Source organism: Urocitellus parryii, chromosome 3 (assembly GCF_045843805.1).
Source record: "Urocitellus parryii isolate mUroPar1 chromosome 3, mUroPar1.hap1, whole genome shotgun sequence".
Lineage (NCBI taxonomy): Eukaryota > Metazoa > Chordata > Mammalia > Rodentia > Sciuridae > Urocitellus > Urocitellus parryii.
Window position 1 is genome coordinate 12,332,197 of NC_135533.1, and position 19,054 is coordinate 12,351,250.

At 45.8% G+C, this 19,054-nt stretch overlaps 1 protein-coding gene across 1 annotated transcript in view; it reads right to left on the reverse strand.

The window, feature by feature from the left end:
• Nucleotides 1-4,221: 4,221 nt before the first annotated feature.
• The window catches only part of Mgam2 (maltase-glucoamylase 2 (putative)), an 86,424-nt gene continuing 71,591 nt past the window's right edge, over nt 4,222-19,054 (reverse strand). Inside the window, exons 47-48 of the mRNA XM_077795893.1 lie at nt 12,580-18,607; nt 4,222-4,280 (exon numbers count right to left, since the gene is read on the reverse strand). Of these exons, the coding sequence (XP_077652019.1) occupies nt 4,222-4,280; nt 12,580-18,607 (6,087 nt within the window). The remainder of the gene's footprint in view (nt 4,281-12,579; nt 18,608-19,054) is intronic.

Genomic DNA, 19,054 nt, shown 5'->3' on the forward strand with positions numbered 1-19,054 from the left:
GTCCTCCTCCTCAGGCCACACGCCCAGAGCCCTCTCTGCTCAGTCCTCCGCTTATCAGCAAACACAGAACTCCCTGCTCTGGCCCCAACGTGTTCCCCATCTGTGCCTTACCATAGCCCAAGCCATGACTCTGCAGGGCACGGCCCATGTCCCTGAAGCCTTCTCCATGACATGCTGTGGGACCACATGTTTCCCAAGGCCTGCTTCCTAGGCTGGCTCTGAAGTGGTGGAGCTGCTCTCTGAGGACTCTGGTGTCCCAGCCCTGCCAGGAGGATGCCGTGAGCCAGAGGGTCTGAAATCAGGGGCAGAGTCCTGCCATGCCCCGGCCCACCCTCCGCCCTGATGGTGGTTCCTATTTCTCTTTTCTAGTGATATTTGCCTCTAGCCCTCCCTGTGAGGCAGTGGAGAGCCAGAGAAATTTGTGATAAAGGGAGGGACCCAGTGTGTGAGGGACAGAGCTCAAGACATCCCATTAAATAGAACTGGACTTGCTTCCTGTTGCCATCTCTTTCCTTTGAGCCTTTGGTTTGGGAGCTGAGCAGTCTATTGACTTCTTCAGTGTGAGGCACCCAGAGGTGTATGAGTTCCCGGCTGCTCCAAAGGCAGCATTCAAAAGCACAGCCCTTGCTCCATCCCTGGGTCTCTTTTGTTGGATGATCTTTATTTATCTCACCAAGTGTCACATTGTCACACTCAGAGCCCCAGGTGTCAGGAGCCTAACTGGGCAAGGAGCTGAATTGAGCTCGGAGAACAGGTGCAGAGAGGGCATCCTTAGCCTTGGAGTCCAGGGCTTGTCCAAAAATTTCACAGGGACAGAGCAGCAACTAGATGTAAATGCTTTGTGGAGCCAAGCTGCAGCTCGCACCCTGGTTCTTAGGAAAGGGCACTGGAGGTGGCTTCCTGGAGATCTTCTAGGGGTGTGTCTATATGCCTGGCTTGAAAAGCTCAGCACCTTGAGGATTTAATGTCACCATGCTGGTCTATGAATTGCCCTGCTCATTGTCCTCTAGAAGGCACACCTTCCCTGGATTTTTCAAGATGTTTAGAAAGATCGTCAGCCTCTGGAGACCAAGGACATAGTCCTAGCAAACTCTGTGTCATTGTCTAAGGGCCAAGGATGGGTCTAACAGAATAGCCCTGCTTCCTGACAGAGCAACATCCCTCTCTGGAATGTGTGAGGTGCACCTGAGACATGGGGGACAAAGGCTCATTACTCTTATATTCTCCCTAGAAAATTCTGGATATTTCACTCTGAGATTCTTCAAAATCCTCAGTGTTCATATTTAGCTCCTGCAATCTCTGTTTCTTATCTTAATTATTGGAACCACTTCTGAGCCTCATGCCATGGGAATAGAGAGGCTTTCCCTCCTAACATTGAAGATGCTTTCCAAAGCTCATGATTATGGACAAAACAGGCCCACCTTAATCGACTGCTGGTCTTCTCTATTGGAAGCATGCAAGGGAATGAAGATTTTCTTTTTGAGTAATAATCCTAAGGCATCTTCCACATAGTCCAGTATCTTCTACAACCCCAGGAGAACACAGAGATAAAAATGGGATCTAGAAAGATACTTAGAGCATCCAGAACAGATCACTTGTCCCCCTTTGCTTTGTCTGATTCTTGAGCAAGGCTGACATGTCTGTTCTAACACGTTACTCCACTAGTCTTCCCAAGCAAATTCTTCCAGCCTCAGTGTCCCCAAGCCCTTTAGTAGCTATTTTCCCCTTAGACTTGCACTGTCCATCTTGAAGGCTGACTGCCTCAAGAAAGAAATTATATGTATCCAGCCAATAATTTGTTAAAGGGTCACATTCATATCACACGTATGTGGACAGAAAGCGAAGGTAAACACTGCTGAGAAAATGTTTCAGAATACTCCCACAGAGGTTGAGTGCCTACACCAGATGGCTTCAAGATCCTTTTCAGCCACAGTTCTGTGACTGCAGTCTCCTGATCACCTAATAGCACATGACACCAGGAAGATGCCAAGTTGAAATGGAAACAGGTGACCCCAACTTTCTCCAAGAATGTGCTGTCACTTGGCCTGCATGTCATCCTTCATCCTGCAAGGGTCTCCAAGCTCAATTTGCCCCTGGCTTAATTTTCTCCTCTACTAAAACTCCATATTAAATGTGGAGGATAAATAAAAGATTCATTCCTTCTTATAACTTTTATCTATGGTTCCCTGAGGTCAAAAGGAATCACAGGTTAATGTTTACAGTGACTTTGTCTTATGTGGAATAAGGATATTTGATACAAATTCAAATTTATAGAACAATTGCAAGAATTCTCTGTGTCCTTCATCTAGATCTTTACCCAGATTTATCCATGATACGCGTTCATCCCATTTTTCTGTCCCTTCTTGTCTCTTCTGTAGGGGGCCACCCTGAGCTACTTGAAAAGCCTCTAGTTGGCCTTGGAACCAAGGAGATTTGGGGTCTGGCATTGCAGGTCATTTTGTGACTTCTCCCACTTAATGGATTACACAAAGCATGTGACCTCAGTCTTTGCTTGGCTAGAGAGGCTGCTCTGTAGCTCCAGACTTGGGCGTTACCCAGTGGGCTTAGACAGCCCTCCTCCTACCTTACTTGGCAAAAGAGCATTCCATGAAAATCCTCTGAAGCCCTCTTGTATAAATAAAGCAAACACGTGGCTCTTCTCAATCTCCTTCCAGTGTGGAAGCAGGATTCCTAAGGTCGCAGAGCTGTCCCACCCTGCTTTTTGAAAACTACTTTCTGTGTCCTGTGATTTTTCACTGTATGGGAATAAAGTTGTGTGGCATCCATAACACAGTTCACCAATGACCAATATTATTCATTTTCTAATTAATCATATATTTAAGTAATTTTATAAAAGACCAGATTTTTCTCAAGTGAATTTAGAAACATCTGAACAAGATCATAGAAATTGCTATTATCATAAATTATAAAATGCCAAGAAGAAAAATATAAGCTCCAGTCTAGTTTGAAATTAGAGTATCTTATATTACTCTTTTTTTAGTTTTATTGATTTTATTTTTTTTAAATACACAACAGTGGAGTGCATTACAGTTCTTATTACACATATAGAGTACAGTTTTTCATATCTTTGTATATAGAGTATGTTCATGCCAATTCATGCCTTTATAATGTACTTTTTTGCATTACAATTTTTATTACTCATATATACCACAATTTACCTCTATTTGTATATAAACTATGTTATAGTTATCATATGGTAAAACTTCTAGACTTGGGTGAAAGCAGCTCTTCAGAAGAGACTTTGAATATCTTTTGTTTAAATGAGTCAGCCATCTCTGGTTCAATGTGTCCATCAAAAGTTTGTGTGTTAGGAACTTAATCCCTGCATTCGTGTGTCAGTAGAACTTGGAGGTGAGGCCCTCCACTTACAGCCCCCTTCTCTCACTCACTAACTACATCAGCCTCTGGGGTAACTCGCCATGATCCACATAATGCCCCACACAGCCCCAGCCTAGCCCCACTAACACCATTCTCTCTCAAACTTCTCCACAAAGAACTTTTTAAAATGTTTTTATGAGTGCATTGTAGTTATATATAATAGTTGGGTTCATTTTGACATAATCAGACATGCATACAATTCACAGAGACCTTTTGAAAACAACAAACTCCCAGTTGGGCCTCAGGCAGCGCGTACCAGCTCCTTACAATAAGAGAGGGAGGTGGGTTATACACTGGCTTTTCAAACTACTTTCATTTTTCTTTCAAACCCCAGCTCCTTTGTAAAACTTGTGACAAGAACTCTATTGCCCTTTGTGGCTACTGGTACTGCCATGGCTTCTCCACTCACCTCCCACCCACGCAGACAATTATAGCCATCTCTGTCTGCATTACCTTTTTCTTCTGGCAAGTTCAGCCCTCCATGTGAGCAAGCTGCCCCTGCTCCTGTGCACTCACTCTATTTAAGTACTGTCCCTCCTTTCCATGGCTGGATTCCATATCCAGAATCAGAACTGCTTCCTTACAAACACCCCTGCCTTTTTTCATCCTCTTTCCATCCTATATGCACACCAGCATCTCCTTCAGGATCTGGCTTTCTGTCTGCTTGCTTTCCCTGACCCCTCTGTGTAGTGCCACTGGAGAAGCAGCAGCCCTCCGGTGTGCTCACATCAAATTCACTTACAACACAGCCGTCCATCCTAATGTGAGTCCCTGTCCTTTTGTGGTCTTGCTCCCCTCTCCAGCATGACAGTTACACCTTTCTCAAGCTTCCAACAACCGCTCCCTATCCTCTGATTCCCAACAGATGGCCTCATCAAACACTTCAGAGAAACAACAGATCATCAAACAAGGAGAAATACCTCACCCTGCCCACACCAATTTCACTACCCTGCCTGCACTGCACTCGCATATTTTTCTTGCTCTCCTGTGGGAATGCAAAACAATTTTTTTTCTGCTTCAAAGGCAAACCTGTTCAATAGGACTGGACACCATCTCCTCTGTTTCTCAGTGATTTTGCTCCTATAAAAATACTCCATGGACCATTTCCACTTGTTGGAACACTTGGCTTCTCACCTCTTGGTATACTCCCCGCACCCAGCACGCACCTAGTTTTCTTTGTACCTGCTATTCCCTCTCATCATCGGTCTCCTTTGCTGGCCTCTCTTCCTCTTCTAGATCTCTAAATGTTGGCATAGACCAGGGCTCTAATCTCAATCTCGTGTGTGTGCGTGCAAGCCTGCATGTGTGCTTTGATGTACATGTGCCTTAAGTGTGTCCCCTACAGGTCATGTGCTGCAAGCTTAGTTCCCAGGGTGGTGATATGAAAGGTAATGGTACCTTTAATCCATGGCACCATAATAAGAGGTATTTAAGTCATTGGGGGATTCTTCCCTAAAAAAGATTAATTCTGTTCTCAGGGAGTTCATTCCCATAAGAATGGGTTGTTAAGAGCAAGACTGGCACCTCCCAGGTTTCCAGCTTCCTCTCTTGCCATGTGATCTCCTGTTGATGCTATTGACCATGATGTGATATGGATAAGGGAGCTTCACCAGAGCCAAACAGCTGGGGCTGCCTGATCTTGAATTCTTGGTCTCCAAATCTGTGCGCTAAAATAAGCTTCAAATACTGTGTTACATTGACAGGAAATGGATTGATACCATATATGAAAATTTATGTACATTTATCCCTCAAGTTAATATAATTGAGTCCCATCGCTCAAATACTAGCTCTATACTAATGATCCCAAATTTATCTCCAGCCAGGATTCCCCAGCTTCGGAGTTATAGCTCAGCAGTAAAGCACTTGCCTAGCATGTGCTCAATCCTCAGCCCCACCCCCACATAAAGATAAATAAAATAAAGGTATCGTGTCCATCTACAACTAAAAAAATGTTAAAAATGAATTCCCCAGTTTTGAACTCTGTTCATACATCTTATGATCTACTTAATACCTACACTTAGGTATCTGAAAGTCATATTACATTTAGCATGGCCAAAAGTGATCTCTCATCCTAACCCTCCAATTTCAGGTCACCCACTTTGTGCCCTGATAAGAACTGCAGAGAAGCTGGTATTGTACCCTAACAGGTGGTTTGCCATGGTTTCATAGATGTTGGTGTGATGCTCCTGAGTCAGACAAAGGACTTTCTGACACCACAGGCAGCTTGAGCTTCCTGCTTCTATCAGTCCCATTTGCCTCTGAGTCACATAAGCTCATGCGAATGTGGGCCAAGATGGATATAGCTCATGGAATGGTTTTTGTGTCACATTTGAGGTACCCTGAATTTAGGAAATCCCAACCTTTTAAAAGGACTTCTAGTAAAAATGCCCTATTTTTGCCTTTAGAGGGAGCCTTAATGATTTATTCCAAAACATGTTTTACTATTTATATCATATGTTGGGAAAACATAAATAAGTAGAAAAAAAAATATATTCAGGTTAGTGAGAAGCAAGAATGTCCTGTGCACACCTTAGTGCTGGCCACAGTCAGCTTTGGAAAAGCATCATCAGGCAACCTTCTTTTCACTGGGATCCCCTGGCTTATAGGGCATGCTTCTTTGTGACAGCTACAGCCCAGCCACATTCCACCACACCACCTAAGGAGCTCATTTCCTGGCTACATTGAACACTGTGAGAGTCTAGGCTGAGGGAAAGCTGCCCTGGCTCTACATCCACCATCAGAGAGACCTCAATCCTTGCCACCTCCAGAATTCTCATACAATGTGTAGGACCCACTTCAATTTCCCCTATTCCTCAAATGTTCCTTAGTCCCTCTAGCCTCTAGTGAAAATCTTGTTAATGCAAACTTTTCTATCATCTGTATTTTCATTGGAAAACTAATCATGCACATTACAATGGCTTGAACACCTGGGAGATGCAGAGATTCTGGTGACCTTTGCCCATATTCCATACTCCACTATGTTACTTAAGGAGGCTAGGACTTTCTGCAGGTCAGTGGTGCCCAGATGTAAGTCAGAAGCCAGTTTCAGCTTTCTACAGACTCTCAATCTCTGTAAGTGCTTATTCTATGCCTTTCATGCAATGTACACTCCATGACCCCAAGTACGCTGGGGTCTCCCTCTGTAAAGGTGCAAGTGAGGGAGTTCATGACCAATCCCATAGAGGGAATATGAAATCAAAGCAAGCTTTTAGCCCTGTGGACTCTGCTTGAATAAACATCCTTCCAATCCTCACTCAAACGTCATTTATCAAATGATAAAATTTGGCTGTGGACATTAAACTTGAACCTTTTCTCCCACTACAATTCTCTGCTATAGAAAGAGTAGCCTATTTTTTAAATCATACTATATGAAGTTGCTTTCTTTGTCTAATTCACTCCCCACCTGAAATGCTTTCCCATGATCTTTTTTTTTACATTTTTATTTATTTTTTACATGAGCTCTCTTGTTATTATTATTATTATCTTTTGCATTACAATTCTTAATACACCTTTATACCACAATTTATCATATCTCTGTATATTAGATATGTTGACACCAAATTCACTTCTTCATACATGTATTTTGTACAACGATGAAGATCTCCTTCCATGATCCATGCAATTCCCCTTCTCCCTCCCTTTCCCTCCCACCCCTCTTCCCTATCTAGAGGTAGTCTTCTTTCCATGTTCTTCCTCCCTACCTCATTTTGTGTCACACCCCTTATATCAGAGAAGATATTTTGCATTTTGGGGGGGGGATTGGCTAATCCCACAATCTTTTCTGTACCATTGGACACATCCCAAATTCCCCTATTTCTTAGTCCCTCTAGCCTCTAGTGAATACCTTGTTAATCCAAAACATCCATCATCTATATTTTTCATTGGAAAATTAATCATGCACTATGAATACAATAACTCTTACATGGTTGATAAGAATAGTGTTTGCATAGCAACACTCAAAATAAAGTTTAAGTGAATAATATAATGTAATATATTAAATTATATTGTATTATAGTATCAATTGTAATACTAACAATAACTTTGCACAGGGATAATTGTGTGGGTGGAAACATCTAAATATCAGAAGTGTAGAAAAATAAATGTATTTATATTTAGAACATGATTTGTAATACACAGTGCAGAATTAACATCACATAGGTGAGTGGCCCAGTGAGGTAACAGACTAATAAATAAAGTTTTCAAGTCATTGTAGGTCATAGAGGTTCCTTGGATCTTATAAATTAGGGTCCATGAATAAGTTTTACCGTGTTGCCACTGTGTGATAGTTTGGAACTGGGATGTCCCCAAAAGCTCAAGTTAAAGGCTTGTTCCCACTGTTGGTTCTACTGGGAGGTTCTGGAAACTTGACGGGGTGGTCACAGAGGACTTGCTCTTGAAGGTTATTTTTCCCTTGCCTCTGGCCCTGTTTCCTGGCCACCATGAAGTAGCAGCTTTTCTCTGATATTCCATCCCTGCCCTGATGTCTCTCTCATCACAAGCCCAGAACCTACTGAGCCAAGTGACCATGGACTGAATGGAACCTCTGACACCATGAGCCAAAATGAATCTTTCCTTGTCTGATTTAGTTTCCTCAGGTGTCTTGTCACAGTGATAGAATGCTATCTCACGCACAGTGGTAAGTAAGCATTGTCCCCATGTTTTCCAAACCTGGTTTGGGGACCACTCCCCTTGCACTGACTGTTGAGTTCAATTCTCAAATGTATTCAGACATTTGACCAAGTTCAGGATTTTGTTTGAATTGTTTTATTTTTCAGAGTAATTCTTCCATTCTTGTAATTATGGTCCACTTACATGTACAAAGTGGGTGGGTTTCAGCAGCTTCAGTGCTGTTTATTAGAGCAAACTCATCCAGTTTTCCAAATCTCAAGTACTTATAGGGAAGCCTTTGTCCAAGATTCAGCTGGAAGCAGCATCTTCTGGGGCCTTAGGACACTGAGTACTTTATTTTGTCTGAGTTTGGTACCAATAAGACAAGTACACTGGGGTCTCCCTCTGTAAAGGTACAAGGAAGGGAGTTCATCACCAATCCCATAGAGTTATAAGTTTTGTTTGGAGTTGGAAGGTCAAGTTGAGGGCCATGAATACTCCAGCATATGGTCTCTTGGCCTTGTAGCTTGTGTGCCAAAACCACAAGGCAAATGTAGCTAACTGATGATCTTGTGGCCCACATGTAGAGAACCACAAAAATGTCCTGACCACAGCACAGCTGTGATGGCAATTCAGAAAGCTGGGAAGAAGTGTTTGTAGAAGGTGGTGGAAAATCATGAGGAATAAGTCACAGATGCTGGAGTTCCTCTGTGCTGTTCAGTAGTGAACCTGGCCAGGACCTGAGAGTGTGAATGTGGTCACCCTAAAGAAGTGGTTCTCAAACTCTGTTCTCAGGCCTTCTTTACATCCAATTCAGTAAAGACACCATGTTTCCTTTATGTGTGTTATATCTGTTAATATCAACTGCATTCAAATTTAAAATTGAGTCACTTATAAAATATTTTTGTCCTTATTTATTTTTTCATTCATTAAAAATAACAATATATTCCCACATGTTAACATAAATAACATACTTTGTGAAAAATAACTATATTTTTCAAAGCACAAAAAAGCAGTAAAAGGAATGGCACTGTTTTACATTTTGCAAATCCGAATAATATGAGTATCTTGCATAACAGATGAAAACTATATTCTAGCATCTGTCTCTATATTTATCTATTGTGATACAACACAGAATAGAATCTCTGGGAAAAATCTACCATATACTAATGAGAGAATAAGAGTAAGAATAAGAAATAGGCAAATAACAGCTTATTAGAGTGAAGATAGTTTTGATCCCAGAGAGCATTATGGGGCACTGCACAGATTCTGTAACTGCACTTGGAGAAAGCTTTTCTAGAGTTAAACCATCAACAGCACAAAAGTGGTTGGATTTGGCAATGACCCTGAGTCTACTGAGGGGCCTCTGAGTGATCTGAGGAAGTAATAGGTTGGAGATAAGTGATGAATTTGTATATAAAAGACCAAGAACATGCAAAAGCCTTATCACACTGAAGAGAGTGTCAAATAACAGTCAAAACAGTCAAATAACAAAGGGAAAGCAGGCAGATAAAGGAAAAATAAACATGATTATGAACTCTGATTCTAGGGTCGACCGCTTCCCATGGGCTGTGTCTTTTCTCTGGATGATTTCTGGAGAGTTAGAGCTAGTCACTGGTGGTAGCAGTAAGGGCCTAGATTCATAAGTAAGATGAATGTGAATGCTCTGGAAGGACTTTAGTGTCCCCACACTAAAGTAGTGCATATTGGGCATCCCTAATGTGTAAGTCTGAAATTGAAACATTTTGAGCACCAACATGATGCAACCAGTGAGAAATTTCATACATAAAACTTTGTTCAGGAAAAAAGTAATTAAAGATATTATATAAAATGAACTTCAGGCTATATGTACAAGGTATCTATGAAAAATAAAGCTTGTTTAGATTCAGATCACATCCCCAAGGTAAGCTCATTCTGTATATACAAATGTTTCAAACTCTGAAAAATTACATGAAATCCAAAACACTTCTGGTCCCAAGCATTTCAGATAAGGGATATTCAACCTATAGTTATCAAATCCGTAGTATCAATAATGCCCATGGAAATAATGGTTGCAAAATTGGGGGACTGCTTTTTTATTATGTAGAGTCATTTTTATTTTCTGTGATAGCAAAAGGTTTACTATTCATAATTTAATGACTTCAGTGCCTGCAGTCAAGGCATATACAATATCTACAATGATAGCATTTTCCATATATACAGCAACAATGAGAATTTTATGAAAAGCAATATGACTTTTAGCATGTGTGATAGCAAATTTCTATATTGGTAGCCCTGGTAGTTAGAAAAGTCCTCAGGAAAATAAAGTGCTATTTTTGCATCATTAATCAAATAATTTGCAATATTGATAACTGTTTTTGGAAAAGTCAATTGAGTGTCATGTGTATCACTACTGCATTTAGTGATACTGTTGTATCATGTCCTGTTACCCAAGAAACAATTTGAGCTATTTCAATAACTACATCTACAAGAACTCGAGTCTAGGGTACTAGTATTCATAGCACCTAATGTCTATAAATATATTATCTGAAAACACCAAGATTGTGTGTGAAGTCTGTAGCAAGGATATAAATATTTAAAGTTTAATTAATAGGGCTATGGAAATAATAACTATGATTAAAAGAATCATGGTACACAATTTGGTTTCTTTGGTGAAAACTTTGTAATGGATGCATTCTTAAACCTGCCTGCAATGTTGACAGTGTTGGAATACCCATATCTGCTCTGGTTAGAGTAAAAATAATGGTGAAAACAGAAAGCATAAAATTGGGTATCCATTGATTGTCTACATATTCAATAGTTGTTTCAAAGGGTTATCTGTAGTAATGACCCGGCTTCAACAGCAGTCATGAAACTAGAGCAGCATTTATGGCACTTGTGACTTCTGTAGATGCAATAACAGAAGCATCCTATGTTATTCTATGAGGAGTATATATTGAAATATACAGGATACCTGTGGCACTTGGGATGTAAGAATTTGAAAGGACTGTATAAGTAGTATTGAATTTGTGGTTTTTGTGTTGAAAATATGTGTAGCCATGGTAGAACTACATACTGTAATGGCATTTCCAGCAGCTTTAGCAGCAGATGTGCTGTCTTTAGTGCTTGTGTATGAGAAGTGGCAGATTCTTGAGTACCATGTGGGGTAGTAGAGAAAGTATTCAGTAGAAACACTTGTGGTGCCAAGGTTAAGAGTAGTTGAGTAGTTGGGGCACCTCTGGTGGGAGTATCTACAGTACCTGTGGTGCCTGGTGCTACACAGCATTGTGAGCATTGGTGGTGGTTGGTGTCGGGTATCCCCAGTGCCTGTGGAAGTGGTATTTAAAGCATGAGTGGGGCTATTTTGAGGATAAGTAGCAGTGACTTTTCTGGTATGTTCTATCAGAGATTCATCATCTCTGGTGGCACCAGGGTCACCTATAGGAGGCAGAGCTGATATGCCTTGGTCTGTAGTTTTTACAGAAGTATCATTGGCAGACCTAGTAACCATGGTGACTCCTCTGGCTGCATTTGTGTTTCCTGCAGTGGTGAGATGTGTAGCATTTGTAGTAAGTGAAACCATAATCGTGGCTGTAGTGCTTGTGGTAGAAGTATCAAAGGTGCCCTGATTAGGAACATGCGGGGGATTAATGTTGTGTGACTTAAGACTGGTGTCACAGTAACAGCAGAGCCGGGAGCAGTGAACTCTGTGATTTCAGAGGAGGCAGTTGTAACCTTTGCAGGAGTAGAGGGGAAGGAACTCGAGTCTTGGGTACTAGATGGATGTGTGTCAGTAGCAGTTGCTACATCAAAAGTGGTATCTGTGGTGCCAGAGGTTGTACCCTCTGTGGCGGGGCTATTTTCTAAGTTTGTTGTGACAGGGGAGGTTCCCGGGCCCAGGTCTGAAGATGGTGGCACTGCAGTATCAGCGGGATTAAGAGAGGTGGCAGTTGTTCCTTCTGGGGAGAAAGTCGAAACAGAAAGAAGATGACTAGAAGCAACAGTATTTGTAGAAAGAGTACTCACTTCAGGAAGAGTCTTACCCCTGTTGAAACCCCAGGCACTGTAGCGGGAAAAGGATGTGTAACAGGAGACTCACTGCCAGTGCCAGCAACCTTCCTACCTACGGGTGTAGTTCCGGTACAACAGTGGTGTTCAAAGCCTCAGTACTATTTTCAGAGAAAGAAGGAGTCAAAAGAGGAAAGCTATTGCTCATGGAATCAGCACCAGTGTGTGTGAGAGGAGTGGACGCAACTGGAAGCCGATCGTGAGGACTGGTATCATCCTCATTGGCACGAGAGGAGGTGGTCACCAGAGAAGCACTAGCACCAGCATTGGATGTGGGAGGGGTTGCAGGGGAAGGGGTGGCGCCAGGAGGGGAAGGGGTGGCGCCAGGAGGGGAAGGGGTGGCGCCAGGAGGGGAAGGGGTGGCGCCAGGAGGGGAAGGGGTGGCGCCAGGAGGGGAAGGGGTGGCGCCAGGAGGGGAAGGGGTGGCGCCAGGAGGGGAAGGGGTGGCGCCAGGAGGGGAAGGGGTGGCGCCAGGAGGGGAAGGGGTGGCGCCAGGAGGAACCACAGTGCTCCTGCCCACATTACTGGTACTGGTTAGGGGGGAAGTAGATGAGGCCAGTAACGCAGAACTGGTTTCAACAGCAGCAGTGCTGTCCTGGGAGGCCACCTCTGCAGGAGGCACCACATCACTTGGGCTGGCAGCAGTGGCACCAGGAGGACCAGTTGTATCCTGAGCAGTTGTCCTTGCTGTGGCACCAACAGTGCTTGTGGGGAAAGTGGCTTGGACAGACACAGTGGCACTGGTGTCAGTGACAGTACTCGTGGTGAAGGAAGCATTGGTGGCAGTGGTGACATTAGTAGTGGCTATGGTAAAAGGAGTAGTTGGGAAAGAGACAGGGGCATTGGTGACAGTGGCACTACTGGTGGTAAAATAAGAATTGGTGGCATTAGTAGTGCCTATGGTGAAAGGAGTGGTTGGGACAGGGGCAGTGACACTGGCGTCAGTGACAATACTCGTGGTGAAGGAGGCATTGGTGGCAGTGGTGACATTAGTAGTGCCTGTGGTGAAAGGAGTGGTGGGGACAGGGACAGGGGCACTGGTGTCAGTGACAATACTCGTGGTGAAGGACGCATTGGTGGCAGAAGTGGCATTAGTAGTACCTATGGTGAAAGGAGTGGTTGGGACAGGGACAGTGGCACTGGTATCAGTGACAATACTCGTGGTGAAGGAAGCACTGGTGGCAGTGGTGACATTAGTAGTGCCTGTGGTGAAAGGAGTGGTGGGGACAGGGACAGGGGCACTGGTGTCAGTGACAATACTCGTGGTGAAAGGAGCACTGGTGGCAGTGGTGACATTAGTGGTACCTAGGGTGAATGGAGTGGTGGGGACAGGGGTAGTGGCACTGGTGTCAGTGACAATACTGGTGGTGAAGGAGGCATTGGTGGCAGTGGTGACATTAGTAGTGCCTGTGGTGAAAGGAGTGGTGGGGACAGGGACAGGGGCACTGGTGTCAGTGACAATACTCGTGGTGAAGGACGCATTGGTGGCAGAGGTGGCATTAGTAGTGCCTATGGTGAAAGGAGTGGTGGGGACAGGGACAGGGGCACTGGTGTCAGTGACAATACTCGTGGTGAAAGGAGCACTGGTGGCAGTGGTGACATTAGTAGTGCCTATGGTGAAAGGAGTGGTGGGGACAGGGACAGGGGCACTGGTGTCAGTGACAATACTCGTGGTGAAGGACGCATTGGTGGCAGAGGTGGCATTAGTAGTGCCTGAGGTGAAAGGAGTAGTGGGGACAGGGACAGTGGCACTGGTGTCAGTGACAATACTGGTGGTGAAGGACGCATTCGTGGCAGTGGTGACATTAGTAGTGCCTGAGGTGAAAGGAGTGGTGGGGACAGGTTCAGGGGCATTGGTATTAGTGACAAAACTGGTGGTAAAAGGAGCACTGGTGGCAGTGGTGACATTAGTAGTGCCTGAGGTGAAAGGAGTGGTGGGGACAGGGACAGTGGCACTGGTGTCAGTGACAATACTGGTGGTGAAGGACGCATTCGTGGCAGTGGTGACATTAGTAGTGCCTGAGGTGAAAGGAGTGGTGGGGACAGGTTCAGGGGCATTGGTATTAGTGACAAAACTGGTGGTAAAAGGAGCACTGGTGGCAGTGGTGACATTAGTGGTACCTATGGTGAATGGAGTGGTGGGGACAGGGACAGTGGCACTGGTATCAGTGACAATACTGGTGGTGAAGGAGGCATTGGTGGCAGAGGTGGCATTAGTAGTGCCTGTGGTGAAAGGAGTGGTGGGGACAGGGACAGTGGGAGTAGTGTCAGTGGCAATACTGGTGGTGAAAGGAGCACTGGTGGCAGTGGTGACATTAGTAGTGCCTGTGGTGAATGGAGTGGTGGGGACAGGGACAGTGGCACTGGTGTCAGTGACAATTCTGGTGGTGAAGGACGCATTCGTGGCAGTGGTGACATTAGTGGTACCTAGGGTGAATGGAGTGTTGGGGACAGGGGTAGTGGCACTGGTGTCAGTGACAATACTGGTGGTGAAGGAGGCATTGGTGGCAGTGGTGACATTAGTAGTGCCTGTGGTGAAAGGAGTGGTGGGGACAGGGACAGGGGCACTGGTGTCAGTGACAATACTCGTGGTGAAAGGAGCACTGGTGGCAGTGGTGACATTAGTAGTGCCTATGGTGAAAGGAGTGGTGGGGACAGGGACAGGGGCACTGGTGTCAGTGACAATACTGGTGGTGAAGGAGGCATTGGTGGCAGTGGTGACATTAGTAGTGCCTGTGGTGAAAGGAGTGGTGGGGACAGGGACAGGGGCACTGGTGTCAGTGACAATACTCGTGGTGAAGGACGCATTGGTGGCAGAGGTGGCATTAGTAGTGCCTATGGTGAAAGGAGTGGTGGGGACAGGGACAGGGGCACTGGTGTCAGTGACAATACTCGTGGTGAAAGGAGCACTGGTGGCAGTGGTGACATTAGTAGTGCCTATGGTGAAAGGAGTGGTGGGGACAGGGACAGGGGCACTGGTGTCAGTGACAATACTCGTGGTGAAGGACGCATTGGTGGCAGAGGTGGCATTAGTAGTGCCTGAGGTGAAAGGAGTGGTGGGGACAGGGACAGTGGCACTGGTGTCAGTGACAATACTCGTGGTGAAAGGAGCACTGGTGGCAGTGGTGACATTAGTAGTGCCTATGGTGAAAGGAGTGGTGGGGACAGGGACAGGGGCACTGGTGTCAGTGACAATACTCGTGGTGAAGGACGCATTGGTGGCAGAGGTGGCATTAGTAGTGCCCATGGTGAAAGGAGTGGTTGGGACAGGGATAGTGGGACTAGTGTCAGTGACAATACTCATGGTGAAGGACGCATTGGTGGCAGAGGTGACATTAGTAGTGCCTGAGGTGAAAGGAGTGGTGGGGACAGGGACAGTGGAACTAGTGTCAGTGGCACTACTGGTGGTGAAAGGAGCACTGGTGGCAGTGATGACATTAGTAGTACCTATGGTGAAAGGAGTGGTTGGGACAGGGACAGTGGCCCTGGTGTCAGTGACAATACTGGTGGTGAAGGAGGCATTCGTGGCAGAGGTGACATTAGTAGTGCCTGAGGTGAAAGGAGTGGTGGGGACAGGGACAGTGGAACTAGTGTCAGTGGCACTACTGGTGGTGAAAGGAGCACTGGTGGCAGTGGTGACATTAGTAGTGCCTGTGGTGAAAGGAGTGGTTGGGACAGGGGTAGTGGCACTGGTGTCAGTGACAATTCTGGTGGTGAAGGACGCATTCGTGGCAGAGGTGACATTAGTAGTGCCTGAGGTGAAAGGAGTGGTGGGGACAGGGACAGTGGCACTGGTGTCAGTGGCAATACTGGTGGTGAAGGACGCATTCGTGGCAGTGGTGACATTAGTAGTGCCTGAGGTGAAAGGAGTGGTGGGGACAGGTTCAGGGGCATTGGTATTAGTGACAAAACTGGTGGTAAAAGGAGCACTGGTGGCAGTGGTGACATTAGTGGTACCTATGGTGAATGGAGTGGTGGGGACAGGGACAGTGGCACTGGTATCAGTGACAATACTGGTGGTGAAGGAGGCATTGGTGGCAGTGGTGACATTAGTAGTGCCTATGGTGAAAGGAGTGGTGGGGACAGGGACAGTGGGAGTAGTGTCAGTGGCAATACTGGTGGTGAAAGGAGCACTGGTGGCAGTGGTGACATTAGTAGTGCCTGTGGTGAATGGAGTGGTGGGGACAGGGACAGTGGCACTGGTGTCAGTGACAATTCTGGTGGTGAAGGACGCATTCGTGGCAGTGGTGACATTAGTGGTACCTAGGGTGAATGGAGTGTTGGGGACAGGGGTAGTGGCACTGGTGTCAGTGACAATACTGGTGGTGAAGGAGGCATTGGTGGCAGTGGTGACATTAGTAGTGCCTGTGGTGAAAGGAGTGGTGGGGACAGGGACAGGGGCACTGGTGTCAGTGACAATACTCGTGGTGAAAGGAGCACTGGTGGCAGTGGTGACATTAGTAGTGCCTATGGTGAAAGGAGTGGTGGGGACAGGGACAGGGGCACTGGTGACAGTGACAATACTCGTGGTGAAGGACGCATTGGTGGCAGAGGTGGCATTAGTAGTGCCTATGGTGAAAGGAGTGGTGGGGACAGGGACAGCGGCACTGGTGTCAGTGACAATACTGGTGGTGAAGGACGCATTGGTGGCAGAGGTGGCATTAGTAGTGCCTATGGTGAAAGGAGTGGTGGGGACAGGGACAGGGGCACTGGTGTCAGTGACAATACTCGTGGTGAAAGGAGCACTGGTGGCAGTGGTGACATTAGTAGTGCCTATGGTGAAAGGAGTGGTGGGGACAGGGACAGGGGCACTGGTGTCAGTGACAATACTCGTGGTGAAGGACGCATTGGTGGCAGAGGTGGCATTAGTAGTGCCTGAGGTGAAAGGAGTGGTGGGGACAGGGACAGTGGCACTGGTGTCAGTGACAATACTCGTGGTGAAAGGAGCACTGGTGGCAGTGGTGACATTAGTAGTGCCTATGGTGAAAGGAGTGGTGGGGACAGGGACAGGGGCACTGGTGTCAGTGACAATACTCGTGGTGAAGGACGCATTGGTGGCAGAGGTGGCATTAGTAGTGCCCATGGTGAAAGGAGTGGTTGGGACAGGGATAGTGGGACTAGTGTCAGTGACAATACTCGTGGTGAAGGACGCATTGGTGGCAGAGGTGACATTAGTAGTGCCTGAGGTGAAAGGAGTGGTGGGGACAGGGACAGTGGAACTAGTGTCAGTGGCACTACTGGTGGTGAAAGGAGCACTGGTGGCAGTGATGACATTAGTAGTACCTATGGTGAAAGGAGTGGTTGGGACAGGGACAGTGGCCCTGGTGTCAGTGACAATACTGGTGGTGAAGGAGGCATTCGTGGCAGAGGTGACATTAGTAGTGCCTGAGGTGAAAGGAGTGGTGGGGACAGGGACAGTGGAACTAGTGTCAGTGGCACTACTGGTGGTGAAAGGAGCACTGGTGGCAGTGGTGACATTAGTAGTGCCTGTGGTGAAAGGAGTGGTTGGGACAGGGGTAGTGGCACTGGTGTCAGTGACAATTCTGGTGGTGAAGGACGCATTCGTGGCAGAGGTGACATTAGTAGTGCCTGTGGTGAAAGGAGTGGTGGGGACAGGGACAGTGGCACTGGTGTCAGTGACAATACTGGTGGTGAAGGACGCATTCGTGGCAGAGGTGACATTAGTAGTGCCTGAGGTGAAAGGAGTGGTGGGGACAGGTTCAGGGGCATTGGTATTAGTGACAAAACTGGTGGTAAAAGGAGCACTGGTGGCAGTGGTGACATTAGTGGTACCTATGGTGAATGGAGTGGTGGGGACAGGGACAGTGGAACTAGTGTCAGTGGCACTACTGGTGGTGAAAGGAGCACTGGTGGCAGTGATGACATTAGTAGTACCTATGGTGAAAGGAGTGGTTGGAACAGGGACAGTGGCACTGGTTTCAGTGGCAGTACTCGTGGTAAAAGGAGCACTGGTGGCAGTGATGACATTAGTAGTACCTATGGTGAAAGGAGTGGTGGGGACAGGGACAGTGGCACTGGTTTCAGTGGCAGTACTCGTGGTAAAAGGAGCACTGGTGGCAGTGATGACATTCGTAGTTTCTATGGTAAAAGGAGTAGTTGGGAAAGGGACAGTGGCACTGGTGACAGTGGCAATACTGGTGGTGAAGGAAGCATTCGTGGCATTGGTGACATTGGTACTGCTTATTGTGAGCGTTGTGGTGAGGACAGGTACAGTGGCACTTGTGCTAGCACCAGTGGCCACGGAGTAAGGTGTAGTCTCAGGACCAGCTGCACTAGTTGTGACTGCTGTAGAGCTGGTTAGAGGAGTGGTTATGGCAGAGGGTTCACTAGTGCCAGGAGCAAGACTTGCACTAGCAGAGCTAGTGAGAATCTCAGTACCAGCAGCTGTTGTAGAAGATGTAGAAGTCTCAGGACTCATGGGGAAGGCACTTGTCACAGGTGGAGTCGTAAAGGAAGGATCCCCATGAATCCAGAATACCTCAGTTAATTTTTCCAGACTAACACTCCTGTCAGTCAACTGAATAGTTAGTGTCTGCCAAAAAAATAAAAATAAAATAAAATAAAGTGGGTGTATTAAAACTTCTTTACCATATTTTAGTCCCATCTGAAATTTCATTTAACAACAATAATAAAACCCACAATGTGCTCATTCTTTGCCAAGACACTGACAGTATATAAACACTTTTTTTTTTTTTTAGATCACATGCATTCCTGACAGTTTAATTTGGAGAGATGCTCTGTGTGCAGAATCCTATGATGGCATTCTCTTCCTACTCACTTCATTCAGTCAGAACCACATTGGTCACAAATGTTACAGCTACAATTAAAGCCAGTGTTTATTAAAACCTCCTTGCCTTGCCATTGGCCTTACTCTTCCTGGAAGCAGGCTAGTTTCACACCTTCACTATGTTCAACACCTAGAATGGTGACTGGCACCTACTGGTATCTGATGTGCTATGGAAATGTCCAAAAAAGAGGG